This window comes from Amblyomma mixtum, chromosome 3, assembly GCF_055824585.1.
Source record: "Amblyomma mixtum isolate Tamu chromosome 3, ASM5582458v1, whole genome shotgun sequence".
Lineage (NCBI taxonomy): Eukaryota > Metazoa > Arthropoda > Arachnida > Ixodida > Ixodidae > Amblyomma > Amblyomma mixtum.
Genome location: NC_143014.1, coordinates 79,450,102 through 79,475,424, shown reverse-complemented (window position 1 = coordinate 79,475,424; position 25,323 = coordinate 79,450,102). Strand labels below are relative to the sequence as shown.

The following is a 25,323-nucleotide window of genomic DNA, read 5'->3' as shown; positions in this document are numbered from 1 at the left end:
GTCATTGACGTAGCGCTCTACTATCAGAAATCTAGTCATGTAGTGTTGTGTTGTGTTTTATGGCGGAACTAAGGCTATCATGTACCGAACGCAATTTCAAGGATTAAATGTACAGTGTGTTGGATGTGGGTCTGTATGTCATTGATGAGATGTTTTGTGGAAACTGTGATGTATTTTCTGCATTTATTGCATTTAATGTGCTCTTGTTATTCTTTCCTCCCTCATTTCTGAAGGCTGACAGTGCAACCAACAGCATTCGCAAGCTTCAGCGCTGCAATGATGAACTTCAGGAACAGATAGAAACACTGCAGGTTCAGCTCGAACACTTGCAGACAAGGTGAGTGAGTAGGCATGCTGTCGCAGATCCCAACCTAGTCATTTGTGGTCTCATGTTTGTCCTGCTACTCTTTCTGAGCACCCAGCCTGCATGTTGCAGCATCTGACACTAAAAACAACAATTGGTGTCGTCTAAACGAGTGATACTCCAAGCTGTGTTGTTAACTAATGTTAGTGTCCAAAAAGTATAGTGTTAGTTTGCAAAGAATTAAAATCTTAAAGGGACCGAACACTGAATTTTAAGCACCCAATTTTTGGCATAACGGAAAGCCTGCTGCCTAAGGTGCTCGATTCCGCCATGGGTTTGTTGGAAACTCTGTGGAAGATCTTTACTGAGAATTTTTAAATCAATGCATGCACCCATTTTCTTGTATCCTAATTCTGGAAACCATGATCAACAAGCGTGGTGGCTATTGCACATCGGCAAAAGTGCTGTACCAAAAACTAATATAAATCTCACCTGCCAGACAGTATAATAAGGTATTTTTAGTACAGAGTAGTGGCCATTTTAGTTTCCACACTCAGAGCTGTTATGGCACAGTGATGTCGCCTCGCCGACGAAATTTTAGTGGACTGTGGTTGCTGCTTCATCCAAGAAATTCAAAATGCTGTGGTGCCATCAAGTAACAAAAGCTAGAAGCACATGGTCGACGATGCGAATTGAGCTTTGCTTTTCATTGAAGCACACTGGAGAGAGTGTAAACTATAATAAAACATGACGAACACTCCTAAAAGAAAAAAACACTGTGCACTTAAAACGAATAGGCGATATTTTACTGAGATGCGGTCTCATGGTGGGCTACACTGATCATGGCCGATAAGCCAATCGGGAGGTGTGCACCGAAGGGGAACTGGGCGCAGTCACTAGACGGTATGAAGCCATCTTCGAACACCAAGGAGCCCTCAGGAGGATCTACCCCCCTCCCTACAAAGACCTTAGTAGAAAGCAGTCGTTTCACCACAAGATTGCTTTGTATGCGATTTTCAGTGTCAAATTAAAATTATAAATTCCCGTTTCTTTGATATTGCAGTCAGTTCTTACAATATGAGGCATAATCCTTTAATTTCCACCATAATCTCATGACACATTTTGGTCAGTGGTCGGTCCCTTTGAAGGATTTTGATAGTAGTGGCTCAAAGAAAAGAAATATACCTTATGGGAAAGTTAACCTGCAAGTTGTGGCGTTATGTACTGACAAGGGGTTGCAAGAAACAAGAAAATTTTGTATATTTTCTTATATAAAAATTACTTCAAGTCAAAAAGACTGTAAATATTGTTTAATTGCTGCACTTTCAAAGTGTGCTGTCTTCATATAGCACCTTTGTCACGCGTCAGCTGTGGCATGTTCAATGCCACAGTGCTAGATATGCTATCTAGGAGTGCTGCTATTTGTTTATTTTGCTGTTCACTTTTTAACCTCCATTTAATTTTTAGGCCTATGGAGCCAAAAAATTGCCTGAAAGCCTAAAAAGCCTAAAAATTGTGGGATGTGGTAAATGACACTGAATCAGTTTTATTAATACTAGTGAATTTCTTAATACTAGATATACTACAACATATTCATATTATAGTAGTTTTGCCACAAGAGAGACTAAGTGTGAAATGGTTAGAAGCCAGTAGATAGTTAATCTCTGTCATCTGGGGCTGTTGCATGTTTGCCGCTATCATACTCATCTTCGCTCTGCTTTGTCTGATAATATTTCCCTCCTTCAACTTGCATGGCACATTATATGCCAGCACCATTAGGCCTTCCATGTGCACACTGATGAGCCCATAGCTTTATCAATAGCATTCCAAGCTGAACCAGCTTTGCATGGTTTTCTTTGCTTGATTTATCTATGGTCACCTATGGGTTGTGTTGCCAAGACTGCGTGATTCTCAAGGCTCTGTGAGGCTATCTATGAGTGCTGCATGTGGTGGTGGTATGCGGGGTTTAATGTCCCAAAGCGACGCATGAGGGAGGGCTATGAGGGATGGCGTAGTGGAGGGCTCCAGATAAATTTAGACCATGTGGGGTTCTTCTACGGGCAGTTTTGCATTTTGCCTCCATTGAATCCCGGCCACTTGATACTATGACCTTAGGATCAGCACCTGAACACCAAAGCCATTGAATGCCGCTGCGGTGGCTCAGTGGTTATGGTGCTCGGCTGCTGACCCGAAAGACGTGGGTTCGATCCCGGCCGTGGCGGTCGAATTTCTTTGGAGGAGAAATTCTAGAGGTCCGTGTATTGTGCGATGTCAGTGCACGTTAAAGAACCCCAGGTGGTCGAAATTTCCGGAGCCCTCCACTACGGCGTCTCTCATAGCCTTAGTCGCTTTGGGACGTTAAACCCTATAAACCAAACCAAACCAAACCAAAGCCATTGAGCCACTGCAGTGGGTTGAACACTTCATGTGTCTTAGTGAAACTTTGCACGCAATCAGAGATTTTGGCTGAAACTTTGTTGGATATGTCCATGCACATTGCATATTTAACGGTATATATAGACATCAGACTTTGGTTGCATGTTGTGTTTTTTTGTACTGTTGTGTAAAACATGGCTCACTACATGGTAGTTGCTTACTACCTGTAAATAAATTATAATTAAATTGCTTCTTTTTTTTAATCATATTTAAAAGTTAAACTGTTAAAAACAGTTTTTTAACTGTCAGTATAGGTCACGGGAGACACGAAAAAACTGCAATGCAGTTGAGCTCACTAATAATGGCCACCGTTGTAACGAACGCTCGCTTATTTTGAATGAGGGCGATGCTACCGTCAAAATATGCATTAGAGCGATGGGACTGCATCTCACATACAGTGAATGACTGTGGCGGCGTAACTTGGTTAGAAGAAAAAGAGGCGCCGTAAGTTCGGCCCTGAAGTCGAAAATCCCATGCATCCAGTAACAGCGGAGTTTGAAGAGCGTCTCCGAGCCCCCATGACACCTGCCTTCGGAAGGAATGTGAGACCCTGAACATGCATTAAGAAAGGCGAAACACTGCCAACAAAACGGCACAGTTTGATCTAATGGTGCTGTCAAAAACGAATGCTTTGGAAGGCACCGCAAACTATCATGTTAACATGCTTGTGTGCACGAGGATGAACGACTGTGACAGGTGGCTTTCCTTTGTCATCAGAAAATCTGTAATGCTTTGGAAAGTATAATTTTATACTCTACAGGCTGAACACAAAGGCCTGCATAATGCATCACTTTTTGTTGTTATTCGAGGAGCGTGCAACTAGGCATAAGTTTCATAACGGTGATGCACGATTTTCTTGTTGAGGAGCTTGTTGAGTTCAACCGTGACATAAACGGAACAAATAGAAGTTCCTGCTTGTGCTTGATAACTTTGCGATGCACCACTTGTTGCTTTCTCTGACTGTAGTGACTATGCTTTTCTAGCCACCAAATGAAAAGTGCGAGACTCAGCCACCGGACATGGGCGTCATTCACATGCTCAATATGTCCTAACATTGGTGCTACATACAGCACATGCTGATAGCAGTTGACACACCTGGTGGCGACATTCCAATGCTGATAGCAATTGACACACCAGGTGGCGACTTTCCAGTTTGGATATCTTTGTTTGCTGCTGTGGAAATGATTAAGGCCGTATGGATGGGACTGATGGTAGAGAACATAGGAAATTGCTTCTGTAAAGCATGGTAAAGAAATGACCGAAGATACTGTTGAACATTAGTGTTATTACACACATATGGATTTCTAAGAATACGTTGATACACAGATGGCCGGACATGATTTCGCCTGGGATGACTTTGTGAGGTGCGTATCATGACACCGGCATTGCTGAATGATACACTGATGAAGCCATTGTACGCAAAGTACAAGCACTTCCTAACTGCCAGGAATCTGATGACTAGGAGACCAGCTTTGCCACCATTTGCCGTCAGTGCTTTAATTTTAACTGCGATTAGTTAAATCGTGCTCTTAAAGCAGCTTGTTGCTTGGCCTCGGTGCAGTAGGCTCTCATTAATTCAAACTTTAAGGGGTCAGAGGTTTTTGTTTGAATTATCAGAAGTGCATCTTAATATGATCAAGAACTAAATGCGACTTTTCTTTTTAAATATTTGTGCATACAAAGGCCATTTTCGATCTATTTCTCTATAAAAATGTAGCTAAAAACTTTAGCACAACATAAAATATTGGTGAAAGTCAGTGATATGCTTACTCGACCAACAGTCTTCAGCTGGTTGTGTTGTTGAAAAGAGTAATCAGTAATGCACTGGCTTACCAATAGGGTAAGAAACCATGTTAGTTGGGACCTCAAGTGTCTAGTGTCTAAAATACACCCTAATTATCCGAAGGTCGAATCACTGAATGGCTACAAAAAAAAAAACTGCTTCACACTGCAGGAAATTTAATTAGTGACAAAATTGGCAATGGCCGTCAGCTTTTTGATGAAAACTGCATGGCGCTGACGCTGTCGGGAATACCTGAGCAGAACTGCTCCAAAATAGCAACGCTTTCCGCGGCCTCCTTCACAGGTGCGACCTGGTAGCGGTGGAGCTGCACAGCGAGCAGCTCATGATGAGTGCGCATTGTCGACGCGCAGAACCACGTGGACAGAAGCCGAGTGGAACACACATTTGCTCCAGAATGGCAAGATGCCTATAAAAAAAAAAGAAGGCTAGCGACATGCCAATCAGTGTCCGAACTGATGCGCAGCTGGACTTAGCTCGCTGAAGCACGGCCGGTAGTCACAATAGTTGCGGGCTGGTAGCGAAGCTCAGAAAATGAAACTGTGCACGCTCGGGGTGCCTCCGAACGCTTGGAGTACCAATTGTACCTCGACACTGCCCCGCTTAAGACCTCGACTGAGTTAAACGGTAGGATGAGCCGAATTTTCAGCTCACGTGGCGCCGCAAACTTGACATATCTGACCTTAGTCACCGCTTTTTTGCACTCCGGGAGCATTCAAGCAAGACAAAAAGTTTGAATGAACTGAATTTAAGAGAAATCGCGATACAAATTAAGCAACTTTAAAATCCATTTAAAATATAGCCAGCCTACCAAAATTTTGAAATTTCTTTTAATTAACTGAAAGTACAAATTATCAGAGTTTGAATTATCACGAGTCTAATGTACAGGTGCTGTCAAAAGTAAATGGAAGGCAATATTCACAAAAAAATTTAATCATTGGCTTCCCAATTCATGCATCCTTGAATACATATGTGCTGCCTATTTGGGATTTTGCGAATTGCAATGTGCACCTACAAGCATGGACCATTATGATTTAAAGAAATTAATTTTTTTTGACAAAGTCGCCTTCCATTTACTTTTGACGGCGAGTGTACATATGACTGCTGTGCAGAGGTTGGAAAGCACCTTGGTATGGTTGCCTTCGAAGAAGCAGACGCGCGTAATGAACTTTTCAGAAACAAATGCCATTTTCATCAGAATTCATATTTCTGGCTTTAAATCTTAAAGTCCACTTACTACGAACTTCGATGCAGCGAGCGTAATGAGCGCAGTCAACAGGATCATTAAAGGCGGGCTCGGTTGTTTAACTCTTTCGCTACCGCGGAAAAATGCACGATTTGGAGCGTACTGAAAGAAAAATTTTTTTCTCAAGAACTAATACACCCAGCACATATTGCAATGTATGAAATTGTAGCTTATTAGTTACACTCCTGAATGAAACAAACTGAAGAGTTGTGTGTGCAAAAGTAAATGAACATTTATTTGTGAAATTTGCTAAAAACACAAGAAAAAGTATATAGCAAAAACAAAAATTACCGACTGCACTAAGCCCTAACTTGATTAGAGGAAAACTGGAATATACACACTGTTGCACATGTTTATAGCTGTCATTATTCACAGTTTCAGCTATGAGAAAAATTTACTGCACTTTCCGTGGCATGTCAAGTCAGGGGTCATGACTGTGGTGCCACTGTGAAGAGCAATCAGGGGTGAAGATGTGAAGCAGAGGTAGACTGACAAGTGCTTCACATAAGGTTTTATCTTTGTTCCTCCCTTGTTCTCTGATAGCCGAGCTTGCAGTTTCTTCTTTTTTTTCATTCTTTTCGGTTGGTGTTGAATGGATTCTATGAGAGGATTGGGGGCGTGGACTTCTTTTCCCTCATCATACCCAAAGATTTCTTGAATGAGCTGCTCCCCGAAAGCCAGCTGATAAAATTAGGCATTTTAGGCAAGCTCTAAAACATCAGGATCGATGAAATAAGTTTTATAGATGTGGTTCAAAAGCCAGGACGCTTTCCAAGTGTTGCCAATAGAAGCTGTCGCCAATGAATCATCCGGGTCCGTTACGTGCAAAAAACAAACAAACAACAAAACCGAAAAACCAATTTTGAGAAATGATTTTTGATGGCAGAGGGCCAGAATAGATTATTCTGGTATTTCAGTAGAGATACAGTCGTGGCAATTCCAATGTATATGATGATTCCAATGAACATCAGAATCTCCAACATATTCACGTCTTCCCATGAGCCGTCACGCCGAATTAGCTGAAAATCTTCATCCATGCATACTTATTAGTGTTTCCGCACATGGTCTTCATCATTTCCGCCGTGAAGAGCATAAAAAAAAAGTCGAGAAGTCGAGCGAATCTCCGAGCGCCGCTCCGCAGCGATGTGCCGATATGGACACCTAGCTGTCGTCTTGGTTTAAAAACGCGACGCGACCTTGAGCATTTGGCAAACTGTCTTCGCCATATGTTGTCAAGACCCTGAAGCACAAAAATAAACCACTGCCATCAGTTACAAACCGTATGCACCGCAGAAAACACACAGCGAACGAAAACAGAACTTGCATGCAAGTACGCGCTGACGTTCCAGGCTCCCGAGGCGAAGTCTCGCTGTTGAAACCGAAATCCGACGTTTGTACATTGTTGCCCGACTAATAACCGCTGCTTTTGTAGCAAAAAACGAAACCGAAACCGGCCGACGTGCTCGGTGTCAACTTTAGCTTTCGAGGGGCACGCGGCGACGCGGACGCCATTTTCTCCGGCTGACGCTGCTGCGGCCATTCAAAGTTTTATTTTTCACGGTGCCCCCTCCTGTCAAAACACTGAAACCAAGGCTGCAATCGAAAGAGCAGTTGTTGAGCTCGCTAACTAGATGGCGGAGCACGTCCACAACGCTCCAAAATGAACTTTTTTGCGCGGGCGATTTGAATCGATCATATGCGAACGATGGCCTATGGCGCGGTAGCGAAAGAGTTAACTGCTGCTTCATTTTTTGTCATTCTGGCTCTTGAGGCAGGCTGGCTTTAGCGTTGTAGTGAATTAAAATGACGAGGCAGCAATTATGTCACAGTTTTTTCAGGCCTCACATGACCTGTACTGACATTTGGCATCACAGCCATCGCATGGTTGTTTAAACCGAAACAGAAACAGCATGAGATAAGAAATTCCATTATGAATTATTTAGACAGTCATGGGTGAATATCATGTGGTGATCCATGTATACAGATGTCTTATGCATCATTACAAAGAAGAAAAGGTGCAACAAAAAATTTGGTGCCTATACTCTTTTAAAAAATTCGCTCTAGAGAACAACAGCACTACTCTTTCATTCATTGTCCTTGTTGTGTCCTTGTTGTGTCTTTCTGCCTACTTCTAAAATTATAGTCGTCACCAGCTTGCACCACGTTTAATACTACCACCTACATGGCAGCCTGTTGTTTGCAGAGGTGCACTTTACAGTCACTACTTTGCGTATTTAGGTGGCAGTGTAACAGCTGTTGTTATTCTTGTTGAACAAAGCTGTCTGCTCTGCCGAGTGCAGTGAAGGTCATTCTAAAAATTGAGGGATGCTGTAAGGTTTCTCAATTCTGTGTACAGGTGTGCATGTTTATGGGATCATTTGATTTATGTCTAACAAGCTGGAGTAATGCTTATGCTTTGTGTTAGGATTTATGCAGTTTAGCACATGGTTTTCCTAGCTCCACTTTTCTCTCTCCTTTTACTTACAAAGCCAAGAGGAATGCTTGGTTGCATCGGTTCACTTGGACTCTGTCAAGGTAATGGCACTGATACCTGAGCACTTTTTCGTCCATTCTTTTCTTTTTTGCACATATTTATGCCTAACTCCATTAACTTGCATGCTATTTTCTCTAGATGTCTATCTATCAGTTACCATTTGTGTTTAATTTCTGAACAGTATATGCAGTTAAACCTTGTTGACATGTTTTCCAAAAATTAAAGAGGAAAGCTTATTATTTGGGAAAACCTGTGATCAAAACCTGCTAACATTTTTAAAAATGCGACACAAGAATGAGTACAAAGGCATTTGTTGACACTTTTACTTTCTATAAAGCCCTGTCAGCACACTGCCGCAAAAGTAGGAAAGCTCTCCTGATGCATGTAAACTTCTTTTAGCATTTGCATTGACCTTAGCGCGACAGAAACTTTTGTAATATTTCCAGTCTGGTGATGGCAAGGGCAAAAGTATTTGCAACTTTCATGGGCTATAGGGGGCGATACTGGTAATAAAATGTGGCTGCCGTTTAGGGGTTTGGGCAGCTGCCGCGGTAGGGTCGCGGTTTCAGTCTCTATTTCTGCTCCACTTTGTATCCTTGTGTTCACAATGTAGCGCAGCTCAGGAACTACCCCATGCTTGGCTCAATTTGATGGAATGAGTCGCAAATTCATTGTCTTTTGTAGAACTTGGAAAAGTGATAAAGGCTGGCCTCACAACATGCTTTGTGGGGACAGCGTTGTCATGCACAGTGCAAGAGCTATGCATTCAGGTATCAGAAAAGCGGCGAAAACGATGTATACACGCTTAATGAATGGGTTGCAGAAATCTGGAAGTCTATTTTCATGTACAGGAAAGCCTCTTCACCGTGGCCGTCAGAACGGTTTTGAGGGGCAAAAATTTGGTACGGTGCTGGAGACTTCTCCAGTCGGGGAAATACCGCCAGTCTTTACTAGACACCACTGCATTGTGTTACCGCTGCGATTAAGAGATTAAGCGCAGTTCTCTCAAGCCACAGCTTGGCAGGTGCAACACACCTGCCACGCTTCAATATTGTGACAGGAGGTGACGCGCTGTTGTACCAATCTGCTGACCGTTGAGCCTTGATAAAGCAGCATGCTACTTTGCCCACACACTTTCCGAGATTCGGCGACAGCTACGCTCTGGAAGGTGCACCGGTTTCGAAAGAACAGGAAGAGTGCTCTCAGCACTCCTCTATAGGCTTTATTACTGTCCTGCTAATTTGCAATTCTGTCATCAGTTCTCACTTCAGCCGTTCGCCCAAAGCAAATGTGTGTAGGCTTCTGGCACTCTACAGACCACAATATGCATGCTAGTGCACCTTACTAACGTCAGTTTCTTTTTCCAAAGTTTGCCGCATGCAAAAAGAACATGTTAAAAATTAAAGGTACAGCGCATGCTAACAAATTAACACTTGACCGCTCATTGTCGTCGCCGCGCTATCCCCTCATCGTGGGTTCTAGCAGGCGCCAGCGTTCATGAAAGTTGCGAATAACTGGAATCTCTTTTGTTGTTACCGTCGTCGTTTTTCGCACGCTTCGCCCCATTGCACTTAGCACTGCAGAGAAGCCACTCTTGCAGATCATTGCCGCTGCGCATTTGTCGTTTCGCGTGCCCGCTCGTATGTTCATGTACCGGGTCAGTTTTCAGATGCTTCACCCCATTTAGCACTGCAGGGAAGCTGCCCTGGTGACTGACTGTCGTGCTTCTGCCGATATTGGGTGCCCCTAGGCTATGCCTGCTCCCACATTAGCATGCCTGCAGTTGGTCGCCAAGCGTATCACGAGATCAGAATTTGGCAAAACTATTAACATACTTACAGGGAAACTGCACTATCAGGGAACGTATTAACCAGAAGGGGAAGGGCGAAACTCTGTGGGGACTTTTTTTTTTTCTTGCTGGCGATTTTAAGCTTATGAACCAGGAAATCATGTGAACCAAGAATGAATCAACAAGGTTCCACACTATAAGGGTCATTCCCAGACCTTTGTGTTCAACCAACTTCAACTTCCTTTTATGAAATCATGGTTTATTGCGTTACTGTGACAAGCATTATCCCAATTTGTTTTCGGCAAAAAAATTTTTGTGTGCCGTGGCCACCATCTTAACTTTGCAAGCAGTAGCAAAACCTAGCCTTAGAAAAAAATTTTAAAAAATTAAACAGTTAACGACGTAGTGCTTTTATGTACGATCATTTGAGATGAAGAACAAAAACCTCAGAAAGAGACGGGACAGGCGACAACACAGGATGGTACCTACTATGCATTCCTAAGTTACAATTCAAATGAATTTTTTTTTTCATTAAAAACACAGAAAAAGCTGCAGAAATATGAGTTTTATTTTTCTCAAACCTTATATTCCCACAGTAGTCAATCCAACTATTTTTCGAAGTTGTTCAGACGGCAAAAGCCAATAAAAATGTTTAGGAGATCAAACAGCATAAGTCGTGTCAGCAGAAAAAATTCTAAATTTGAGAAACTTTGCTTTTTGGGGCATATTCTCTTTCAGTTGCATAGTGAAGCGGTCTTAATAAACATATGAAAGATACCGAGTTGCACAGTACCATTAGTGGCATTTATTTCCGGAAATTTGATCTAAAACATTTTGTGTTTTAAGCGAGAAAACAAATTTGAAAGTTGAGTCTGCGTTCAGCCTCGATGTTGCTCTGCATTTGTTCTTCACTGCAGCACACTTGGCCACTAGCTGCAAATATACACAGAACCAGCACTGCACTGCTCGGATATATTGGTCCACTGGACTTGGATGCTGTCAACATCGGCAATACAAAAATCTGCTGAAGGGCACAGTTACTAAATATGAAAATCAAGCGGCCGCGTGGCCAGAGAGTCAGGATAACCCGCATGGTAACTGAAGATGCAGACCAAGACTGCTGCAGCCGTGCTGCTCATCCCGCAGCAGCGAGGAGCGCTATCAAATGCAGGTTCCACTTTCGGTCTAAGCTCAAGCAGAACGGCCATTGTTCCTCAGCTGAGAAGCACGCTTTGCAGTCTGAACAGTCAGAGTTAAAACCACTCTGAGAGGTTGTGCCATGGCGGAAACAAGTCAAGGAAACAAGTCAAATGAGCTCGTTATTCTATGTGGCTCTTTGACGTCAGTGCTAGTGTGCACTGCAGTGAAGAGCAAGCACCGAGCAGCACAGGGGTTGAATGCAAGGACTCAACTGCAAAATGTTTTTCTCGCTTAAAGCAAGAAATATTCTGATTAAACTTTGAGAAATAAATACCATTGAATGGTACTGTGCAACTTACTATCTTTCATATTTTTACTAGGACCACCTCATTATGCAATTGAAGGCTGAATATGCCTGAAAAAAGCAAATTTTCTCAAATTTAGAATTTTTTTACTACATGCCTTACATTTTTTGATCTCTGAATCATTTTTTGTTTTAGCTTATTTGCCTTCTGCCTTCTGGACAACTTAGAACAACAGTTGAAATGACTACTAGGAGAACATAAAGTATTAATAAAAATTTCAAAATTCATATTGTTCTACCTTCTTCCGTGTTTTATATTTAAAAAATAAAACAAATTCAGTTCAGTTTGCTGCATATGAAAGCGCAGTGCCTTTTATTTGTATGAAAGAAATTTTATAATCATGCGCAAAAAAATTTTATTTTTTACAAAAATTTTTTTTGTAAGACTAGGTTTTGCTACCGCTTGCAAACTTAAGGGGGCCACGGCTTTCGGATCACAAAAATCTTTAAAGAGTTAGAATTTTAGAAAACATCAGATTTTTGTATCTTTAAGAACTTTCTAATTATATCCCAAAAACTTTTCGCTCAAAAAACCCCAGAAGGATTTAAAAAATATTTTTGTCACTGTAGGTAGCAAAAAACTGGTTGAAACTTCTGTGAAAATGCCAGTTTTCTCAAAAGTGTTTTTTGACATGACTGCCCTGCTTGCAGAAAGCATAGGACGACAATGACTTTGTGGATTTTCATGCGGTTTGTTGCATAGTGTTCTTTGGTATAGGTTGTTTATGCTATGATGTGCCTATATTTTCTAATTACTTTCTTAATTTTTTGTACCATCTCTAATTTTACATGACAATAATGAGTGCAATATGCAAGCGTGGATTAAACATTCTGTACAGAAAAATATCAAGCTGCTAAAATTATTTCTAGAATGTCATTGCATCAACCATTCCTTACGACTGCAAACTGGGTCCTGTACAAAACCTAGGTCTGCATCTAGCAACTGGCAAATACAGAACATCCCCCATAAATAGTCTTTATATAGAAACAAATCCACCAACTTTTGGAAACAAAAGAGCAGTGCTTACATGTGCATACGTACAGAAAGTAAGATCCCTACCAAAAGTACTTGTATTTGGGCGTGTTGGTTCATAACTTTTCAGGAGGACACAGGGGCGCAATAAAAGACACGGACATAGAAGTAGACAGGGACGAGCGCTTTCCTGTCTACTTTCCTGTCTACTGTAAGCGCTCGTCCCTGTCTACTTCTATGTCCGTGTCTTTTATTGTGCCCCTGTGTCCTCCCTACCAAAACACCTTCTTACCTTACAGTTACCACGTGCACATCTAGAACACAATCCAGTAATAAACCACAGTCATTCAGACCTTGTTGTTATGCTTTGAAGATGCACGCTATGAACCAGGAGTACTCGATGCCCTACTTGAAAATGCAAAAGGCGCGACCCATTGCCGCTATGGTACAGCCTTCCCGCTGCATGTGACTTCATGCTAACACACTTTTGTAAAAAACAAACACCACATGAACACATACATACTATAGGAATACCTGTCTCTGAAAGAAAAATATGCCAGTTACATGGAATTTTACTCAGATGGCTCAAAAACAGCAACGCACGTCGGAAGTGCGGTTCAGGGGAAATGGGAAAAGATAACAAGACTGCCAAGTTATGTATCGATCTTTAAGGCCAAATGTTATGCAGTGTGTATGGTTTTTAGCAGAATAGTAGATGAAAACATTGAAAACAGCGTAATCTACACTGATTTCCTGAGCCTGCTCTCAGCACTGCAGTCAAGAAATGCTGTTGAACCCTTAGTAGGCAGCGTAATTCACGACATAGAAAAAGTCACAACACAAGGACATATGATAAGGTTCTTCTGGGTCCCGAGACACGTCGGCATAGATGGTAGCAAGAGAGCTGACTGATGCTGCACGAGGTCAGATTGGTGTAATCTAAAATGCAAACATACCTCATAGAGATTGCATGAAGTTGATACATAGTAAATTGAAGAACAAATGGCAGAAAGAGTGGGATAATGAACTGAACAACAAACTACACTTCGTAAAGCCCACATTGGGAGAATCGAAGTCATGCAGACACCAGGAATGTTTCATTGAAGCAGTCTTATGTCATCTTTGCATAGGACACACACACCCGACACAAACTTCTTATTGATGAAACAAGACAAACCTCTCTGTGAAAGATATGGAGATGAGTTCACGTTGCTCTTGGGCGGTAATGCAATTTTTGCCATGTGTGGTGTTTTCAGCTTTTTAAGAGAGGAATGTTTTCTTGAGAAACTCAAAATTCTGATCCACTGCTTCCCGACCTTCTTTAAAGCTTGCACTATGAGCCATTTTTAGAATTACTTTCCTTTGTCATTACTAGGTAGTATAGACTAACTTTTTAGGCATTGTACACCACCGTTGTTTTTTCACTTTTTTGTAAAACTCTCTAGAAAACAATTTTTCTATACCTTGAGCTTGGCGCAGATAGCCTTAGATGCTTATGTGCCACTAAACCCAACACACAACTGCTTTGTGAATGTTTGGTATAGCAGTGCAGTGTATAAAAATGTAAAAACTAAAGATATTTCAGTGAACTTTTGTATTTAAGCGTTCAGTGGGCTTTCTAAGAAAATAAGCATGCCAAGTTTCATTTGCTCTGTGCGAAAAAAATTAATTTCAACACCGAAACCCGCATACTCCCTTAAGATGGCGGCCACGGCATGAACAGATTTTTTTTAGACGAAAACAAGCTGTCAGGCTGTTTTTTATAGTAACACCCTAATACATGTTTTTTTTTTTTTTTTAAGAAATCAAAGATGGTTGAGCGTAAAGCCTGGATCGGTTGGCGTGAAATGAGCCATAAGCAACTCTACTTTATAGGTGTGTGTGTGTGTGATAGCATTAAACTTAGTAGTGCTTCTTACAGGACAGTCAATTCTTCCATGGCTGCATTTCGTTACAACTAATGCAGCTTCTCGTATGCTATTTCTCATAATGCTCTTTACAGTTTCCGTGAAACTGATTAGACCACCCATGCTCGACTTTTCCTAACAAGCAGCTTGTTGAGGGACTGTTTGCTTCTTTAAGGGATGCACTGACACAGGATCCTTGTGTATAGCCGAGTGTTTTTCTCCTCTTTGCCTGTGTGCACGCCCAGGTCAGCAGCTGTTGTTGCTGTGACCTGAACTGTTCAAGCTGCAGTGATGAGTCTGGTTGTTCAGCATAGCTCATGCATGCATTTCACAGGCTGAAGAACAGTGTGCCGCACAAGCTTCACAGCCTGCACCACCTGAGCAGCCGAGGCGGGCAGGCAGCTGACCTGCTCAGTGAAGATGAAGTTGGCGAGGACTGACCTCCTCTTTCAACATTATGGAAATTCGCCTGTTTCTTGTGTGCAATTGCTTTATTGCTGCATGTGCAGCTGACATGTGGCATGTACAGTATCTATACAAATGTACATATGTAGCTGGTATATCAGAACAAATTCTACAAAAGAAAATCTGGTATGCGTAATGCAGTGTATGGCGTACAGTGACCTGTTATGACGGACACGTGAGTTGCCGCTTTGATGAATTTGGCTAGCATGCGTTAAGCATTGATCCTTCATGTAAATTGTAGCATTTTATGCTTGCATGACTTGAAAATAATTACGCTTGTTGTATTCAACCATTGTATGCATCTTCTGGAATGTTTTGGATGTTTGCACTCGTATGACGGACACTTGTGATTTCCCTGAGAGCAAAAACAGTGAAAAGGTGCATCACTAAAGGCAAAAATAAGTTTTATTAATATGTGTGAATATTTGAGTTTCAAATTTAGAGGCAATAATAACCACTTGAATAATTTGATTCTACCATCTCATGTATTGTATGATGCTGACTTGCACATATCGATATTTAGTTGTGCCAGTGTAGCTTTGGGGGGGGCTTAGTATTGACCATGTAGCAAATCTGGAAGGTTGTGGCGCTAAGCCAATGTCATTCTTTATGAAATCAGGCTAGTTTCTTCCCTTCTCTGTCGCTCTTTCCTGTGAAAAGCTGCGTCACACGACTATTGGCTACAGGGCATCTGACTGTGAAGTATGCCAAGGCTGGACAGCGCTTAACTGAAAACGTGCCCTGATTAAAGTTTAAAAGTGTAGATATTGAAACAACCTGCAATATTTGGCAGTATTTGTGTAAATGTTGCAGATAGCTGACATTTACACTTTCGGAGCGAATGGAAAAAAGTGGACCAATGCTATGCCATAAAAAAGCAGGGCAACAGGGCTATGGAGTGCATTGTCATGCAAAAGTCCTGTGCATGATGAAGCACGCTTGTCAGCCTGCTACTTTTGACAGGCATTTATTTTTATGTGTGTGTGTGTGTTGACACAAACAGATAGTGTCAGTAGGTGCCAAGATTTAACTGTCCCATTGCTGGTTCGCTGATCACTTAAGCTTGCCGTGGTGGCAGTATGTGCAAGTACAAGCAAGGGGCCCTGAGTGACATTTTATCTAAGTTCCATAATGTGGGCTGTAGGAAGGCCCACCCCTTGCCTTTGTAGAATCGTCTAGTGCAAGAATTTTTCAAAATCAATCTGGATGACCGGAGTCTCCAGTGATATAAAACTTCCACTCAGCACTTCCGGGGCTTGCTCTCTTCTTTTATCTTTCCTACGGGGCTGAAGACTACTGAACCTCCCACCCGGTGACAGCACCTTATGTGAATATTTTTTCTTACACACCTAATCTGATTACTGTCAGCCTAAATGCGCAGCTCACTAGGTTTGTTGGGCCTGCTTTCTCTCCCTCAGTTCACCCATTGGCTCTCTGCCATTGTGCAATGCCAGCAGAAATGATTTCATGGCAGGGCAAAAAGGCGGCGGGGATTTGAAAGTTGACTTAATACTTGGGTAGTTCACTTCATAGCCTGTGTTTTTATTGTGGGCTGCTAGTTTTTCATGGTAATTTCACTGCCATTTTATCAAAGGGTTGTTTCTTTTCTGTGCTTCCATAGTTTGCATCAAGTAGGCAATCAGCATGTGCTGAAAAGAACATTTATGCAATGCAGATCCTCCCTAGTAAAGCAACATCACGCTTCCAGCATGCATACTGCGCAAAGGGTACTTCAATGGAGTGCTTTCTGGTACAGCGGACCCTTTTGAATGCAGCACAGAATGTGAGGCGACTTTTTATCCTGAAAATGTAGTAGCTGCCGTGTGTTATATCCCCCATTAAGCTGTGGCAGAGGATGATATGCACAACTTCGTTCAGAGCAGGCAGTGAAGTCATGTGTGACACATTGGCAAAATTACAGAGCAGCTTCTTATAGGGAGCTCTGGTGCAGAAATTACAGTTAGGTCCAGATTACAGGGGACTATGAACAAGTGAAATATCACGCCCATTTTTTTTGTTGTTGTTGAAATTTCTAACTTGAGCCCTCCGTACGCTATTCTTTTCATCCTCAAACACTGGCTCAATATCGTGATGTAACTAATACATAGCTTTGAAGGAAGTGGGTCAGCATGTCTCAAGAGTAGGAGCTGCTTTCTTTTGCTCGTTTTTGAGCACTTTGTGTGTAGTTTTCAGTATTCAAATTCAACTTGAACTGAAATATTTCACTGTCTGTACACCCTGGTTTTATGTTTTTTCAGCAGCAGGATTCGGCCTTGGATCTACAACATGACTGAGCATGGTGGTAAAGCTGTCCTTGCCTGTTTATTTATGAATTTGACACTGTTCCCTAACAGCTTGCCTAAAGTATGTGAACTTAAACACACATATATATATATATATATATATATATATATATATATATATATATGCTATAGTCGAATACAACTTAAGTCTGCAGTGAAGCTCCGCCCACATTCAGCATTCGCGCACAGAATTTCTCCACGACGAAAAAGTAGTCTGTTGCATAAATATTTCTTGTTACCTAAACAAGAAACTTATCACAAGAAAAAAAATTATGAGCTCTAGAATTTTGATACGTGGATTGTTTGATATAGTCAAACATTAAAAAGCTGATTTCGTTTACTGTTGGGATTGGCCAGCGGAGTAATACAGGACGCTGCGGACCGCGGCCCAGTGTTAGCAACTGCTGTTTTTTTTAAGTTGTATCCTACTATAACTTTTAACAACGCATTTCAGTGTAAACAACTTTCTTCAGTTTTGCCCACAAAGGCTAGAGCCATATTTATTGTTGCACATAGTATTTATCATTAAATACCAATGTTGTTTATTCATTGAGTGAGTTGGCTAATTTTGAAATGTATTCGTCATGGTGATGCTAGCTTCTTGGTTATGCTGAAGGTTTTGCTAATGTGAAAAGTGGAGTGGAGCTTGTAAATCCACCTATACTCGCCTTATTGGAAACAAGCGAATACGAGCGGTGTTATATCATTGAAGGCTTCTGCTTCCAGTGGAAAGTGGCATTTGTTCCTCGCAGACTAAATCCTAAACTTCTTTGTGTAGTAAGCACTGTGTTGTTGTTGTTGTCTACAATGAAGTTGACCCGGTGGACCAAACATGCATGAAATGAGTAAACATACAGGGTTGATTTATTTAACATTGCATGTATTATCTTGGGACCTGTGCTCCAAGGCAGTCACTCTGGGATCTCTTCCTATCTGTCTCAGCAGTTTCGCACTGTCTCTTGACTATCCATGAGAAAGTTTGGGTACCACTTAGCACAGCCTATCTGACCCTCAGGGTGATGAAAGTGAGAATACCAGGTCAGGCTACTGGCTGACGACGTTCCTTGAAAGTTGTGTGTGTGTTTGTGAAGTGCTAAGCACCAGCCTTTCACTGATGTTTTCCTTGAGCTTTTCTTCGTGAGACACTGCAGAATTTTGTGTGGTCCAAATAAAAAGTACAAGTTAAAGCTTATGCTGCTTTCTAAGACTCCTCCAGATGGTTTATCTCATGAAAGACTCCCAGCAATGCTCTTGTGACTGTCTGATGTGTAATCCCAGTAGAATGTCTTTTGCTTTTGCTGTAGGATAAGGGTTGGCAAAGCACAGGGGAAACCTGATTATGTGTCCCCTGTTTATCTGACTACCCGCATTTTACGATGTGGTTCCAGCGGATCCTTCACAGTACAAAGACCGGTAGTAGCTGTCATCCGGAATAGAGCAAGCTTATAGAGCACTTGATTGGTAGGCGTCTCTCCAAGTTATCCCAAATTCAGGGATGGGAATGCTGCGTCATTTGAGCCAACCTGCGCTGTTGCTGCTACAAATAGGCTGTTTTTGATGTAATTGCGCCAATGCTGAGCCAAAATTCTATTCCAGCCACAGCAAACGCAAGGTGGTGGAGGCTGTCGCCTAATGTTCACAGGCATGACTTTGGCTTGTTCTCTCTAAGCATGACAAGAAAGATGAGCGACAAATCCCAACCCCGTGCCGGTTTCCTTTCTCCCCTTTACTGCCCGCTTTTAGCACACGGCGTGTGCATGTACGTCTTCCTTGACATTGCCAACATCGTGCAAAACAAACACAAAGAATGCATATGCACTGAAAAATTCCTTTTGCAGTGATAGAGCACTGAATTTTAACAATTTTTTTTGCCGCAACGGAAGCTTGGTGTCTAAGGGCTCGATTCCACAACGGTTTTGTTAGAAATGCTGCGAATGATTTTTACCAAGAATCTTGTCTGAAGCCTCGGAGTAACTCGGGTAAGCTTGTGTTACTTCGGAGAAGCATCGCACTAGCTGCAGGCAATGGGGGGAAGCTTGGATAAGTTCAGAGGAGTGCCGTGCCAGCTGCTGCCAAGTGGAGAGAGGGTGTACAGATGAAGAGTGAGAAGCATGGTGGCATGCACATGCAGATGCCAGAAAGAAGAGGTGAAGAATAAACGCATGCTTTTGCATATCTTCTCTGTTTAACTACATTAAAATTCTACCATTTTTTAATAAAGGGTAGCATCCATTTTACTTTCCACGCCCAAGGCTGTTGTGGCACAGTGATGTACCCTTCGTTGACGAAAATGCCATCCTGCGGTGAAACCTTGCCATTATTAGTGTAGTGCATCGTGTGACCACATCGCGGTAAAATATCAGTGATTTGTTTTAAATGCACAGTGTTTTCTCTCTGGAGTGTTATTTCCATATAATTTCCATTGAATGAATTTCCATATAACCGAATTTCATCGTGGAAACCATTCAAGATAAGTGGTGACGAACACGGCACCTATTGAAGTTTGTGGGGGAGAAAAACTCGATCTCATTTTTATTTCGAGACATGCAAGTACACGTGAACTGCCAACTGAAAAAAAAAAATGAAAATTGGGTTTTGAGGGAAGGAAATGGCTCGGTGGACAACTGAACCGCGCTTTAAGGGAAGGAATTAAGGAGGGAGCGAGTTAATCGAGGTTTACGTATTTGGGCTCGAAGTTGCTCCAAAATTATATTTCTGCTCCAGAACGTACCCCCTTTGCCAAAAGTTGCCAAGCAGCAGGTGTTTGCTTCTCAACCGAATAACTGAGCTTCTACAGCACCCTTAAAGACCAAAAGGTGTCAAAACGTGATGACAAGGGTTCGCCTTACTTTACACAGCTACACGGCTAAGAAAGGAACCACCGGTATCCGGTTACTTTTGGCGAAGACTATATTTTCTGCTCCATAGCTGCTCCAGAGCACATTTTTTACTGCACCAAGAGCTGCTGCAAAACCAACTTCGGTTGTCCCAGCCTTGAGAATACCATACCGAAGAAGTGCTTTTTTAGCCGCCGCCGATGCCACCGCGCCTACTCCAACAACATTTCCCGCTGACACCAAGACCAGCAGCCCGGCACCGCGTCACAGATTGCGCCTCACGCTGACGACTCGTCAGCAGACATGGACCTTACGGCGTCCCCGGTAGACTACACTCCATCCCCGGAAATTGGCTGGAGCACCATCGGTGCCAGCCGTAAGGCTGCTTTCGCCACCCGACCCCGCGCCAAGCTCATCACTGTTGGCATCCAACTTCCCTCTGGTACCCTCACTCCCAAGCTCTCTACGACGTGCTCGCCGCAGTCATCTCCGTTGTGCAACTCTCCTCCAAGACCAGTGCAGACATCACCCTTCAGGCCAAGCCAGCCCAAAGCCTTGTGTTCTTAAAAACTCATTCTCCTCTCACCGCCCACCTTCTACTTTCTATCACGCATCTTTAGCTTCACGGTAAGCCTATCAGAGTCACAACATATGCCCCCCATCCTCCCATCTCATGCCTCGGCGTCATCCATAACGTCGGTGGCCACTTCACCCCTGATGACCTCATGCATGATCTCGAATCTTTCACAACAGATATTCTTGCTACTCGCATGATGGGATCCACTCATTCGGTGCTCATAACTTTCGCTGGTACCGTCATCCCCCACTTTGCACATTTTAAACGCGTTGCCTTCCGGTGCCGTCCTCATAAACCTGAGACTCCCACCTGCACCCGTTGTCTCACTCTAGGACACCGCGCCCACCAATGCCTCCAGCACAGCGTTCTGGCCAAGTGCCGTCGCTGTTCTGCTCCTCTACCCACCGACCCTTCCACTCATGTATGTGCCCAGCCCTGGTGCGTTCATTGCAGGTAAATACCCACCCCTCCCCTGACCCCACTTGCCCCTTCCTCTTCGCTAAACAACGCAAGTGTGCCAAAGCAGCATACCTCCGACGCCTTGCGTCGGGCCACGCAACCCACCACCCCCTCCTCCTCTAAACATGAACCTCCATCAGCTCCGATCACGTCACCACCAGGCTCCTACGCCGCCATAGTTAAAGGATCGTCGGTGCCAACGTACCTCTCTTTTACTACACCACCTCTCCATCCTTGACTGACGAGTGCCGCTCCTTCGACCTCCGGCTCGCAATGCTGGAACGCCAGCAGCGAGAGCAGCAGCGCATTTCCCACGATCTACAACAGCAGATCCATGCCTTGACTCAAACCCTCCAGGCAACCACCTCCAATTCTTACCTCCCAGCTTACAAAGCTAAATGAGCACCTTGCCACGTTCACCACTCCCTCCTCCAGCGCCCAGGTCTCCCCTTTGGCTGATCTTGTCGAAATCACCACACAGGTAAACCACACTCACTTGGTTCAGCTAGAGACTTCGGTTCTCCGGATTCTTACTACCCTCCGAGCAATTGGAATCCTTCACTTCTATGCTCCAATCCGTGCATGAGTCGCTGCCCCCAGCCAAAAAGAAGGAACGCGTACCCTCACGAGCCTCTACCTCTGCACTATCATAATGGAGTTTGGCGAGGACCTCGAGATTGTGCAGTGGAACTGTCGAAATCTTTGCCTTAATAAGACCCCCTCCACCAGTATCTACTCACCCGCCCCTCCCTGCCTCATTTTCTCCTTCTCCAGGAGACTCGTAAGGCCCGCACTGTCCCAGGATACCGCGCCTACCATGCCACTATACGGCCACACCACTTGCGTCAAATAATGTACGCAGCGACGTGCTCGTAGAGCCCCTTGACATCCCCTCCACCTTCCTTAAATATTTAGTTGGTGTGGTTATTACCACCCATTCTTCCCGCATCTCACTCGTCCTTTTGTCTTTCTACAACCCCCCTGTCACTTCCTCTTTATTCTCTGCTCTGGGAAAGTTCCTTCACTCTCTTCCTTCTACCTCCCATCTCCTCTTTGGTGGTGACTTTAATGCCCCTCACACACTCTGGAGCTACCCCCAAACCCTCAAACCAGGCCGCCTCCTCCATTGCCCAGTAAACCACAAACCTTCCAGAGATGTCCGGATTAAGTCTGAACGTCTATGTACCGAGGCAAAATCTCTCAGACGTCTTATTTACCAACCTTATTCGTGGAAAAGCTGGAGACGTACCCACAACATTATATCTGCCTTAACCTAGACTCCTCGTAGATATTACTTGTCATGTCCTGGGAATGTAAGTGAGATAATTTAACAATTCCATATTTTTCAATCGTTCGATATTTCGTGTTGCCTTACTGCATTTAAAGTTGGAAATTGCTGTTGACTACAAATTGGAGGCATGACCAGCGCTGCCCGTGTTTTTCTGTGTTTTCGTGCTCGCTTCACGGCAACATTATCCTGCCTAAAAAGAAGAAAAATACGGGAAGTAGTGAAGACAAATCTGAATGCACACCCATAAGGTTTCTGACTCAACTGTACGCAGTTGGTTTAAAATGCCAGTCACTTTGGTCAGGATTCGCATTGTTATTTCATTACTATTCTTACATTCAATTTATACCTTGTGCTACAGCCAATGCAAGCTATCACAACCACACTGAAAAGTGAGGACACACTGAAAAACTTTTTTGTTATTCAGCAGCCAGGACTATAATAACCATTTTTTCTGATTAAGCATGTTTTATTCAACTTATCCAACTATTTAAAGTACAAAAATTGGTTCAGTTCAATTTTTGGGGGTTAATTTTTCTCAACAATGTGTTAAATCTGCTAATCGCGCTAGCAATGATAACTATTGGAATGTTGAACTGAGGAAAGCTTTGTTTGGCGTTTGTGTAGCTGAATGTGTGACCTCATATTTTTTGGGAATAAACTTCTTGAGTCCAACTTTTTATCATCACCAGCCTATGTCCACTGCTGGCCAAAAATTTGTCCAGTTAACCCTGTCCTGTGCCAGCAACGGCCACCTTATCCCAGCAAACTTCCGAATCTCATCTGCCCACCTGACCTGATCCGCTCTGCTGTGCTTGCATTTTCTCTGAATCCAGCCCGTTACCCTAATGATAATTAGTTGTCTTGCCTTCATGTTACATGCGCTGCCCATATTTCGACTATGATGTTTTAACTTAGGTTAATAACATCATAGTTGAAATAACAAAGCCGGCATGGGTCAAGGAAAAAAACGCAATTGGGAAACAACACGGTACCCCTTTGAAACTCAGTTGTAATTGAACTGGTCCCATTTGGGGCCAAGGGGGAGGCAAATTGTTCCAGTTTTCCAGCAACTGGGAAACATCGTTTTCCACTTGCTGGAAACTGGGAAACATCGGAAAACTGGGTTGGGAAACTGGGAAACATCGCTCCCCAGTCGAGGGCCAAATGGGAGGCACTGGGGACCAACTGGGAAGTAAGTGGTTCCATTTGGGGGTCAAGTGGGAAGCAAAAATGCCCAATTGAGGGTCAATGGGCAGAACTGGTCGTGGGTAAAAACCAAATGGGAAATTTTTTTACGGCTTGGAGGGACGATGAGAAGGAAATAAATGCTGCTTTGGCTCAGCAGTCATAAGGCGCAGATATGAACGTACTGCGAAATTAGATTGAAGCTGGCTTATCGGCGAATATCAATCGATAGCACTGTGTGCACTGCATGCGAAAATGCCGGTAGGCGCTCTCCTGGCGAATAACGCCACTTCCCTCAAAACTCTGAATTGTGAGTTTAGCATGGTTCCCAGTGCAGCGAACATATCGTGTGCCCGCGTTAATAGCAATGCTATTTTTTCTTCTTTTTATTAAGCCCGCTCTCTATCTCCAGCCCGTTGTGACATAGGTGTTTCGGGCAGGGTAACATTATAATTATTTATTTATAACTGCCCAACCACCGAAACTAACTTCTAATGCTGAGACCGTGATTACCGAGACATGACGTGCCTGCTGCGCACCGGCGGCGGTTCGGTAACCGCGGTGAAATTGTCAATGCCGCCATCGCGTTGACGTTCGTATCGTATTTTATCAATAATAGCGCGAACTGCGCATGGCGATTACAGCTGTGAAAAAAGTTCCCCCGCAGGTTCGAATCCTGCCGACTGCGCCATTGTAATGACTGACACTGAGACGCGCTGAGCTGAGCGTCCGCTCGATTGCCTAGACTTTCTTTTATCCCACTTCCTCGTCTTCCTCCGCCTGCTTCTTTCATCACGACTTCATCTTTGCTGTCTCGGCATCACATATGCTACAATTTAAAAATTATTAACTTACTTTTTGTGCCACAGCAAGCAGACTATTAAGTATAAAAAAGAGACGATACCAACATGCGTCAGTTTCGCACACTTCGCATGAGGGTCAGCCATGGCGGCAGTGGTTGAGCGCACGGCGTGAGCGATTTCTCATCGTGTTCCGCTGCTGATCCCCGCGAGACTCTATCAAACATCTCAGAAGGCGTGGAGTCTTCTGAGATATTTGATAGAGTCTCGCGGGGATCAGCAGAGGAACACGATGAGAAATCGCTCACGCCGTGCGCTCAACTACTGCCGCCATGGTAGTGCCATACTGGCACTAGGTCTTAATGGGGCTTTCGACAACGTGAAGCATTCCAAGATTCTGGAAAATCTACACGGTACTCACTGCGGAAAGCGTACCTTTAATTACATCAAGGCTTTCTTGCAAGATAGGCAAGCGCACATCAGGATTGGCGACACGAGGTCCGAGGCGATACCCATTGGCACCAGGGGGGCGCCTCAGGGAGCAGTCCTTTCTCCACTGATCTTCAATGTTGCCCTCATGCACCTGCCGGAACAACTTAATGTCATAAGGGGAATTAGCTACGCCCTCTGCGCGGATGACATAACCATATGGGTAACGGAAGGAAACTTGGGACAGATGGAGGAGGCCCTCCAAGAGGCTGCCAGTACGGTTCAAAAGTATGCAGAAGAATGCGGACTGCGCTGTTCCCCGGACAAGTCGGAGCTCCTCGTCCCGCGAGGGAAGGGGGATACTGCATCGCTGGAAATCTCGGTCCATTATACTCCTATTCCCGAGGTAGAAACAATACAGATTTTGGGGCTGCTCATTAACAACAAGGGTGTGAACGCAGCAGCGAACACCAAGCTCCGAACGGTGTGCGAACAAGTCATCCGTATGATATCTCGGATCACA

General features: G+C 43.5%; 1 protein-coding gene across 5 annotated transcripts in view; it reads left to right on the top strand.

The window, feature by feature from the left end:
- LOC149350733 (coiled-coil domain-containing protein 102A-like) overlaps positions 1 to 18,414 on the top strand; it is a 49,601-nt gene extending 31,187 nt beyond the window's left edge. For 2 of the 5 annotated variants that reach the window (XM_089579848.1, XM_089579845.1), the window contains 3 exons: positions 234 to 337; positions 8,277 to 8,322; positions 14,789 to 18,414. In XM_089579848.1, the coding sequence (XP_089435974.1) occupies positions 234 to 337; positions 8,277 to 8,322; positions 14,789 to 14,860 (222 nt within the window). In that variant the 3' untranslated portion in view covers positions 14,861 to 18,414. The other 3 variants (XR_016290417.1, XM_089579846.1, XM_089579847.1) reach the window with 3 other exon arrangements.
- Positions 18,415 to 25,323: the final 6,909 nt, after the last annotated feature.